The sequence below is a fragment of the Anopheles ziemanni genome, chromosome X, assembly GCF_943734765.1.
Source record: "Anopheles ziemanni chromosome X, idAnoZiCoDA_A2_x.2, whole genome shotgun sequence".
NCBI lineage: Eukaryota > Metazoa > Arthropoda > Insecta > Diptera > Culicidae > Anopheles > Anopheles ziemanni.
This window is the reverse complement of record NC_080707.1, coordinates 9,361,523-9,371,921: the sequence shown is the minus strand read 5'-3', so window position 1 is coordinate 9,371,921 and position 10,399 is coordinate 9,361,523. Positions and strand designations below refer to the sequence as shown.

At 42.0% G+C, this 10,399-nt stretch overlaps 1 protein-coding gene across 1 annotated transcript in view; it reads right to left on the bottom strand.

The window, feature by feature from the left end:
* Positions 1–2,796: 2,796 nt before the first annotated feature.
* LOC131290893 (carbonic anhydrase-related protein 10) overlaps positions 2,797–10,399 on the bottom strand; it is a 39,233-nt gene continuing 31,630 nt past the window's right edge. The window contains exons 4-8 of the mRNA XM_058320078.1: positions 8,166–8,357; positions 4,676–4,838; positions 4,415–4,569; positions 3,138–3,278; positions 2,797–2,925 (exon numbers count right to left, since the gene is read on the bottom strand). Coding sequence (XP_058176061.1) covers positions 2,797–2,925; positions 3,138–3,278; positions 4,415–4,569; positions 4,676–4,838; positions 8,166–8,357 — 780 coding nt within the window. The remainder of the gene's footprint in view (positions 2,926–3,137; positions 3,279–4,414; positions 4,570–4,675; positions 4,839–8,165; positions 8,358–10,399) is intronic.

Below are 10,399 nucleotides of genomic sequence, written 5' to 3'. Positions count from 1 at the left end.
TGGTAACGTGAAAGAATCGCAATCGAGTCTCAGGTGTGCGCGTTGTTGGCTTCTGTTTTGCTTAAGTATCCTTTGCATGCATTCCTTTTTTTAAACATTGTTGTTATTATACTCTATAGTTTTGTTAGCGGTTTCGCAATCCCCTTCAATATTACATGCTGTACTTTGAACTCGTTTCGATGGTTCCATGTTTTTTTTTAGACAACCCTACCCATGCTACGTTCTTCTTTTTTTTCTTCTTGATTATCATTGTGATTGTTAGATAGAACAATACGTGTTTGGAAGTTTGGGTTAGGAAAGGAATTAAAGGAGGGTGGGTATACGTGTATGCTCCTAGGACCTGCTTTTAATTGTTATCCACTATTTCTCAATTCCTTTTTGGGCAACTTTGTTTGCTCTCTGGTGCGTAGCGTTACTTCCATCAGTAACTTCGAAGTAAAGTTGCACAATGTCTTGCTACCAATCGGAAACAACCAAACAGAGCGTTGGATGAACGCGAACACCAATGCTAGTTTGCAGCCGAGTGTATAGTGCGTTAGTGGCCACGTTTGAATTGCTCCCCAACAGGGATAATGCGCGACTAGGAATGTATAGTTTCACTATTTTCCGTATTCGTTTAGCTCTTCCGATTGTTTCCACCTGCGTGTGGGTGTTTAATAGAAGCACTTTAAATTCCCCCCAAAAGCCATTTACTTATTGTTCATCTACGTTTACTTATTGTTTATAGTGTGCAGCTGCGCTATTTATCCGCCCTGTAGGTTTTGGGGTTGTGTCTATACAGTTCCATATTAATAGCTTTCACGTTAATCCTCTATATAATTCTGCCTATCAGTCAGCTGTCGTGTTTGGATTCGGTTCCGTTTTTGCGGCCGACCCGGCGCCAGTGCAGTGGCGTCCTGCGTTTTTTTGCTATTTACACAAAAGTCACGACATATACCAATTGATCTTGTCGAAAAGGAAGCATTTTGAGAGTATTCGTTACGTGAAATTGACAGTTCGCTGCATGCCATAACCGGTTCGCTCGGAGAAAAGTTGCCAGAGAGTCCTACCCAGTTTGTTCTGTATGTTCCACTCTTGTTCCGCGTGTGTGTCAGTATAACTTTGAGCTAGTTTCATTTGGTTTCTATTATCTTGTGTCAAACAAAAGCCGGATTGTTGGTTTTCATCATCTGGAATGGTTTTGGTCCGATCGGAAATTGATGGAATCGTGAGCCTTAAGCATTTGCCCGTTTCAAAGTGTTCGTTTGTGTGCATCTCTGAACTGTTTCCAGCTGACAAACGCGTCAGACACTTTGCGCCAAGTTTGTTCGTGGAGTTGCTGTTCACTTACATTTTACTATTTGTTTTACAATTATTGTCCACTCGATAGCTCTCGCCTACCGTTCCCCTGTCAACTGTTGGCTCAAATTTTGTTTTTTACTCAAATAAACAAACGGTACGTTTTTGTAATCCTACGCGAACTTTAACTTTTCTCTTTATAATGTGCCAATTAATAAGTTCCGGTCACCCTATTTGATCGACTTTTGGGAGTTCCAGTTCCTTGCACAGTAGGACACTGGCAAAAGTTGTCAGCAACTGTCAAAGGAAAATTTATTCACACTTAAACAATATCAAACACTAGGAAAGCGTAGTATTGTACACAATTGAAGGACCGGAAGCTTATTAAATGGTGTGGCGATGTGTGCGTGTTTACGGAGTTTCAATTTGTACAATAGAATGTTTAAAGAGATGGAGGGAATGTTTCATCGACACTGCGGATATTTTCAGACGCATCGGAAAACTGTGTAACCGTACTGAGGAATATGACAAATAGCAAGAGAAATCGTACAAACCAATCGGGGAACTTTTCAAACGATTAGGAGGAGTTGGCTGGAACTTTACAAAACTATTTCCTTTTTGTTAGTAAATGATGTTGTGTTCTTATTGGTAATAACATATTTGAAAATCGTTGTTTTCGTGTAAAGTGTGTTTATCGTGGAAGTAAAAATCGAAAGTATAAACTTCAACAGAATTAAAAGATGAAAAGGACAACAAAAGAGTACTTTTGTGATTTTAATAACGTGCTGCAATGTTCTCCTATGCTTTTGAAATATTCCCGCTATCAATTGAAACATTCCATTATAATGATCGAAATTCTGTTACACAATTTCGCGCAGTGTTTAAAAACTTCTTCTGGTGTGGTGTTCTTCTAACATAAATTTGACGGTTTGGCATTCCTTCTTTCTGTAGAAAAATGATAAGAATAAGTACTTTGGTATACATATGGCTGCCAGGCAAAAGCGGTAGAGTTGCAGTTGTTCTAGCGACCGTCACCTTAACAACATTCAAAGCTGCTATTGTTTTCCCTTTCCCATGTATGTAATTAATTGTCTGAGTGTGTTAGTTGTTGGTAGTTTGCGATTATATACTTCCCCAGTTCAATGCGGCGTGTATGAGCATCAGCGTATCTGTTTGGCTAATATTAGTTTTATATTCGCTAGTTGGTAGGCTTTCGTTACAATTCAATAGATTAATTCATGCTTTTGTTTTTGTTTTTGTTTTGTTTTGTTTAATGTACTTGTGTGTATAGGCAATTGTTCAGTTATATTGGTTTTTTGTTGTTTCGGCTGTTGCTGTGGTTCCGACCGGACGGCGAAGGGGTTGCCCTCCCGTCGGTCTGCCACCAGCTGGTGCCTACTGTTGCTGCCCCGATCCCCGCACTTCGACGCTGCAAAGTATTCGCCTCGGAGGAGCCGGGGGCACCACCGCACGGCGTCAATGTTCCCTCGGAGCGGCACGGAACGGGTCCTTCTGCCACTATGGCAGCGAGTGGAACACGCTGTCGACATCCGGCAGGCCTCGTTCGCGCCCGCGGGCCGAAATCTCCGACGTCCACCGGTTCGCCTTGTAGTACATGTCTTTGTACATCGTCGGACAGCTCTGCGCCTGCTTGCACGCCCGGGAAAACAAAACACGGATGGATCGGCGAGAAAGAAAAGCAGAAACGGAACATATATTGATGGTCGTTAGGGGACGGGGGGTTCGAAAAAAAAAATGGCGCCGACGGTCGACAACCTCCACCGGGTCGAGGTCCGATCGGTTGGCGGTTGATCATGGATTAGTTACTTCCTCAAATTAGTTTCCCTTCCCGCACCTACCTTGCTGGCGCCCGTGTTGGCGAAGTCGATGTTGGTCCGCACGGTCCGATGGTGCAACGCCTGCAGGGGCCGGGCATTATTGCCCAGCGGTGCCTTGGGCGTTTGCTCCGAGCCTTGCATGAGCTTCCTCAGCGCGTACAACTGCAAAAAGGAACCGAGTTTGTGTGTGTGTGTGAGTAAAGATCCATGCAAATTTGTCGTGGCACACCACGCCAGGACGGCTTGGATGCCCGCGCATAAAAAGGCTCGCGGTGCGTAAAATGGACGCAGCAGAGCATGGCTTAATCCTGGCGTTGCACAGTGGGATAAGATAGGACAACCGAACGGACATTACCAAATTATGATGAATTACTTTATTATTCTGATTGTTTTCATTTCAAAATAGTCCAAAACATGAAAAAAAATCTTTACATTTGTAATCCAGATGGCGCCACTGTGTTATGAAACAACTTCGATAAAAAAATAAATGCAGTCAGGTGACTATGTCCGCTCGAGCTTTACATTGCTACGAAAAATTCTTTCCGATTTGTAAGAGCTATCGCTTTGGATATTGTATGATCTATACAATAGTCATCCATACTTCTTAATAAAAAGAATAAATCTCAAAAATGGGAAAATTTGGGCAGTTGATATTTTCAGTCTTTACTATCTACATATTTAAGCTCTTATATATTAGTTATAATACAGACTTTCTGTATAAGTTTTGATGTACTTCTTTCACTTAGAAGCAAAGTATTTGAAATTCTCCTTCATTTGGTTTTTTATTCAATTTCTTTGTATAAAACGATTATGACCTTTATGTGTGTTCAAATCTTTCTCTAAATATGTATTATGGAAATATGTATAATGCCAATTTTTTATCTGCGGAAATAGAAGCAAGAATGGCAACGTATTTTTCGTTTCCATCTAAACTTTTGTTTAAATTTAATTCAGAGTGCAATAAAGTTTGACTGCTCGTTTCAAATATCATTGTTTCATGCATAAAAGTAGAAGTCTGTAAAAACTCGTGTTGACAGCTATTTCGGTGAAGGAGACAACTTTACTCAAGGTGGAAATAGGTTGCAACTTTTAAGTGTCCGACTTGGACTTGTATTGAAATAGTAATAAAAAATATCTGTCTGATAAATGATAAATGTTAAATCTAACAGCTGAATTTCTCTTGTTTTTGTCTGCTTTCTTTTCCTGACGATCATTTAATTTTGTTACCAAACTCTTTCGATTCCTTTTCGAATTGTCCACCCCTGTATCCCATGGTGCTCGCCTTGCTGCTTGCTTACCTCCTGCTTGGTGATGTAGATGGGTTTGTTGAGGATTATCCAGACCGTGCTCTCCCAGCACCCGGGATGCGTGGTCGAGCCCTCGTACGTCATGTATTGCTCGGTGTTGGGCAGCAACGACCGCAGCGAGATGTGCCGTATGGGTGTGGAAGAACCTGCGACGGGCGGAAAGTGGAAGAAAAACGTGTGTGTGTGTATGCTTGTGCGCAGGAAAACGTACAGGGGCTGGGAGGGAGGGGAAAAAAAGGAAAAGCAGCATACCTTTGTACAGTACTTTATTGAAGGCGCTGGTTATTATTCGCAGCTCCGGATTTGGCGTATCGCCGATCTGCAGCATTAGCGAAATGCCCACGATGCCCTGGGCTTTGTGCTGCGCCTCGGACATGTTATGGTACAGCTCCTTGTTGAAGCCGTACAGCTGAATCTGCAGGAGAAGAGACCAGAAGCCGAACGGGGGAAAAAAAATCATGAAGCAGGAGCCAGGAAAAGAAAATTGTAAACCGTAAATAGCTGCCGATGAAATTGCCGCCACTATTCCTGGGTGTTGAAACTTTGAAATGGTTTTCTACCCCGCACAAGAAAAAAAAGAGCGAGGGTGGATAGTGATCGGCGACGGTGGAACGCACACACACACACACCAAAATCACCGCAAGGAAAATGGAAAAACCGCCCCGGAAGCCACCGTTTCGACCGGACGATGCAGCGGCGCCGAACGAAATCAACGTTGCAAAACGATAAAAAGCCACCGATAAGCGGGAAGTCATAATCGTTAAAACAGTTTCACTTTTCTCATCCCGACATGCGGGGGGAGAATTGTGGCAAAAAAAAGAAGGAGAAGAGGAAACGAAAATGACCGGAGAAAATAAATAGAGTGAGCAAGAGAGAGAAGCTAACTACAGAATATGCCCGTTGGCAAAAGCGGGGCACGGGAGACGACAATCGCGTTTAAAACGCGACCATCGCGACCAAACATTAACACTAGCCCCGCAGCTCTTTCCGCCCCGTAGAAGATGCCTAGCCGACACTAAATTACACATTATTAACATTGCCCCACCGGAGGCAGCCGGAGGCCGTTTTTGTCCGCGGTGCGATATATTCCTCTATCGACGTAAGTAGTGTCATAAAAGAAAAAAGCCCTGCCCCTCGTGGTGGTTCAGCTTTTTTTCCCCCTCCATTTGCTATTCACATCATCCACTGTGCACCGTTCGGTCCGGTTTCGCTTTAAACTGTACAATTTTGATCATTACTTCTGATTATGGCCCGGTGCCATAATAAGGCGTCTCGGGGATGTTTTACTTCCTTTTTTTTCCCCCCCGAATCAAAGATGTACGCTAATGTACGGCGTGCATAGTTGTCCACACACACACACAACGAAAAACTGCTGCCTTTTGGAAAGCCATAAGGAAAAGGGTGCCTTTAAACCAAGAAAAAAAACCTCTCGATGGATGGGAACGGGGGTGGTGGGTGGTGGGTTACGGTGCCGAAAAATTCCACCCAGGCGTTTGTGGAAAGAATTTTTCCACCTCCCCACCCCCTCCAATACCCTGCCCCAACCATTCCCGGGAGACGACGGGTTCCGGTCTGGAGCAGCTTAGGAAAATGCTCCGTCAATTGGGTTTGTTTTTCCCTCCCCCCCTCCAATGGAAAGTGGGGGCGGGGTGGAGGAAAGCCATTCGAGCCAGTTTAGAGGGGGCCGCGTGTCATTTCGAGTGTATGGCACGTTTGGGCGCCCAGTTTTCCCGACGCTGGGACACACAACCGTTTTGGCGTAATAGGACATCATGTTGAATTTATGGCCAAATCGGAGAGGGAGGAGGGAGGGAGGGGGGGGGGTTCAAGGAACGATAAGAAAAGTGTTAGCTGAGGGAGGGCGGGGTGGGGTTTGCCAAGGTCGTACGTGCAATCGGGCGGGAAATGTCATAATAGAGGGGCCAGTGCCAGGCCGGAGGACCTGCCAGAACGCCGGAAACGTGCGAACGAGAAACTTATTTACATAACAAGGCGCGCGGGCGATGACGGGTTGCGACGCGCCTGGGTTTTCCCGTGTACGTGCAAAAGCGAGGAAAAAAGGTGAAAATGCTCGCACAACCGACACGAACTTGCCCGGTGAACGTAGAGATTTGGCGTTCGCGTCGGAGAGACACATTAAGGGTGACAGCACACGCGGCTGAGTCCAACTATTTCGCCATCGTGAGTTCCGTTCCCGTCCCCGGCGTGGAAAACCAGCTCTTATCTGGTCTCTCCACATCCCTGTGGGCTTTAATGGCGAGCGGGAGGAAAAATATTGCACTTCCCAGCGTAAAACAGACGATGTTCACGCCTCGCTCAGTCGTGTCTTAATCGCAGGTGTTGAACCTGAAGTTCATATTTTTGCAATGTGCACATTTTTTTCCCACCCACTATCTGTTTTTTTTCTTCTTGTAAATAATAAGCCAAAGCCGTTACTGATCTGGTTTTATTAACACCGTATGCAAGGACGAGGATTTCCAGCATATACGTGAGATTAAATCTGACAACATGTACAATCAACACGTTGGGAAGGGTACATCTTCTACTTGGAAATTCAATGTTGATCTCAACAAGTAGCTCTGACATGTAAGAGTGTATCAAGGATCATTTTGAAACACTACTAATGCATGTAACACAGCGAGGAATGGTAAGGAACTCTTTTACAAAACAAGGAGTTTATAATATTTTCTTGTTGATGAATGTTTTTTAATGTACAGCAAAAGGAAACCGATGTGCTTAATCACTTTAAATGATTGGTAATACTCTGGCATTTCAAACAACCAGCTTTGATTTAGATCGAACATTTACAGCCAGCTTAAATTTCACGTTTAATCTAAAAGTACGATAAGTATTTGAGAGTGAAATAGAGAGTTTTGATTTTCTCAATTTTCTGTTTTACGTAACAATACAGTTCCTCTGTCCAGTTCCTATAAAGCCACCATGATTACCTCATTCTCTATAGGTTTGGATAAAAACAGCGACATTTTTAAAGTCTGATACAAATTATGAAAAAAAAATGCTGTAAAATGTTACTTAGAGTCCCTATCAAGTATATTCGGGTTTTAAGAGATTATATGTAAAGGCATAAAAGTTAGATACATTTAAATATCCTTTACAAACAAGTAAATGTTCGGAACAGCTGTTTAGTCGAGAGAATCCAGCATTTTGTTTTAAACTTTTTAATATTTGCTGGTATGGTATTATTTGAACATAAATTTCTCTTGCAAAATTTCTGAATTAATGGTACCAACCACATGTTAGCACATCAATACAATCTCTGCTATTCATCTCAGTCAATATGACGGCCAACTCGAATTTAAGCAGTTGTTTGAAATAATAGGCAACTTTAAATTAAACTCATATTTCTCTCAATCATTTTTCAACTCAAAAATTAAAAATCATATCACCATGAATCCTTATTTCACTAACTGGACAATTGTTGATTGGACTTTTAACGTTTCATCGTAGAATTTATTGCAAGCCTTTGGCTTAAAAAAAATTTTCCAGGTTTTCACCAAAAACTTATCAATCGTGAGTTAATATAAGTTTATTTTTAGTTAAAATTACGAAAACCAAGAAGGTCTAATAGCAACTGAACAGAGTGAAGGATTTAACAAATATACCGATGGATGATAGAGTTTGATTCCAACTAGTAAAATAAGGACCACCGTCATACGCAACAACTGTCATACTGTCAAAACTGTGTTTTATGCATTGTGGTGAAGAATTTGTAGTGGCTTACCTCACCGGGAAAACTGTACCCGTGGATGTGGTGCTCCGAACCCTGGTTATTGTCCGTCCCATAGTGGAAGTAGATCTCTTCGAACTGGTACCGGTAGGCGAGCGGGCCGCTGGAGATGTTTACGTGCTGTTTGGTGTCCTTATCCACCCGGAAGACGAGCGATTGGCCGGTGTTGTGCAGCGTGCCGGAGATCTTTGACAACGAGAAAGAGAGGAAATGGCGAGAATGAAGGAAAAGATAAGAAAAACACATGTATTAAAACACATGTCAACTCATGATTGACAACTTTAAATGCAAATTGGTGGTAGAGAACAGTTATGAAAACAAAACAAAAAAAGAAGTTATGAAAACTGTCTCCTTCATTATGGTGCGAAGTGATTTTTTTTACTAAACAAGTAAAACCCAGCTCAGCATAAATGATGCGATATAAAAACAATTTTCGGTTTTTGCTTTCTTGTGAAAACCAAAACTCCAAGGCTAGACGCAAACAATAATTGAAACGCAGCATCATTAGGTAATTTGCGAGTAGATTAAGTTGCAACGGGAAACATTAGCCACAATGAACGCAAAAGGTGAGTGTAAAAAGTGTTTGCCCTAGGAAAACGGTGAAGTGTACAACATTTACCCAACGAGTGGCGTAAAATAAGGGATTATGGGGTTAAACAGTCTAGGAGGTAATAAAAGTTCGGAAGAAAATGTAAAAAAAAGACAAATTTGCATCGGTGGTAAGAAAAAAGTTAACCAAGCAAATTAAATGAAGTAAATTTTAAAGTAAAGTCACATCTTTTAAGTACTTTAAAAAACATAATCCGACAGTCAGTAAGTTGGCCTTACGGTCGTTGGCTGAAAACTTTAGCCATGGCCGATAAAATCAATCGCGTAAGGATGTTTTCCAGTTGTTGTGTTGTGCAAATCCTTCTAGCTGGTTTTCAGTCACGAAATGGCGTTTTATGGGAGTTAAGGAACCCCAAAACATGTTTAATATACTGTAACAAGCTCCAAAAGCTTCAATTAAAATAATACACTTGTCAAAGTAGTTCTTCATACATCTATTTGCTACTTTTATTTTGCTTCTAACGGAAAGTTGCTAGCGTTTTCCGTTTTTGCTTGAAAAGTCGTTGAAATTTGTCTATTTTGTGTTGGTGCAAACGTTAAATCAACTTGAGTAGAACATGGTTTGGGCTTGATTTAAATCAGAACAACAGTTTTCATTCAGTAACTTTACAAACTTAATATGAGTGAAAAATTAGCAACAATTCATTCTGTACAACATATTTAGTTTTATTAACAATAGAATACATTGCTTTGAGATCATGCCCGAATGCTTTTTAGGGGTCATTTTGACCCCTATTTTTATGAAGATTTTTCAAATCTGTAAACTGTTACTTTTTAGTATGTTTGTTGACTATCTTTTGGCGTTTTTAATTTTTTGATGTACCTCTTCAACAACCTTTTTGTGAACATATTCAACCATTTTCGTGATTTTAAAATTTAAAATTGCGTTGACCACAATTTGGATTCTAGTGTTAAAAAAAAACTTAAGTTTTCTGGAATCGAGAGATGTAGTTACTTAATCCTCCAGAGAAGAGTGCAGTGCCCCAAGTACCGCTAAAAGCATGCGTGACGAATAACGCAGCTTCATCCTTTAGTCGGTGCAACAAAACAGTTTCGTCGCCTAAAAACCTTCCCAGAAAACGTTCCTAACGGTGATGCGGGTGGGAAAACTCGTCTTTCAAACCTCACCTGGCCCCCCCGATTTTTTGCATGCTACCTTCCAGGCCAACCATAATCGGTTTAGGGAGGATGGATGGCAAGGAGGGAGCAAAAAAGGGCGGAATAAAAAGTGAGGCAAAATGACTCCCGTTCCAATCCTGGCGCTGATTCGCGAAGTTTAAAATATAAAATAATAAAGAAAACACCTTCGGGGGGGAGGAGGCCGCACTACGCGATGAGGTTTTCCATCAGGCTAAAAGTTTCCGTAAGGAAACACCCCCTCCATCCAACGGTCCCGCGCTTATTTTTCCTCCCCCTTTGCACACCAGAAGCAGAAGAAGCGCCCGCCCGAAGGCCCTTTTATGGGTTGCTTTTATCCGAATGAGTGCTCATTTTCAGGTTGTTATGAATTTCATTTCATTGCTGAAATTTTATTATCATTGAATGCTGTTTTCATTCACCGGCATTTACCCTCGCCTTCCACCTGATGGTTTCCCACCCCCGGGAAGGGTGATACTTTT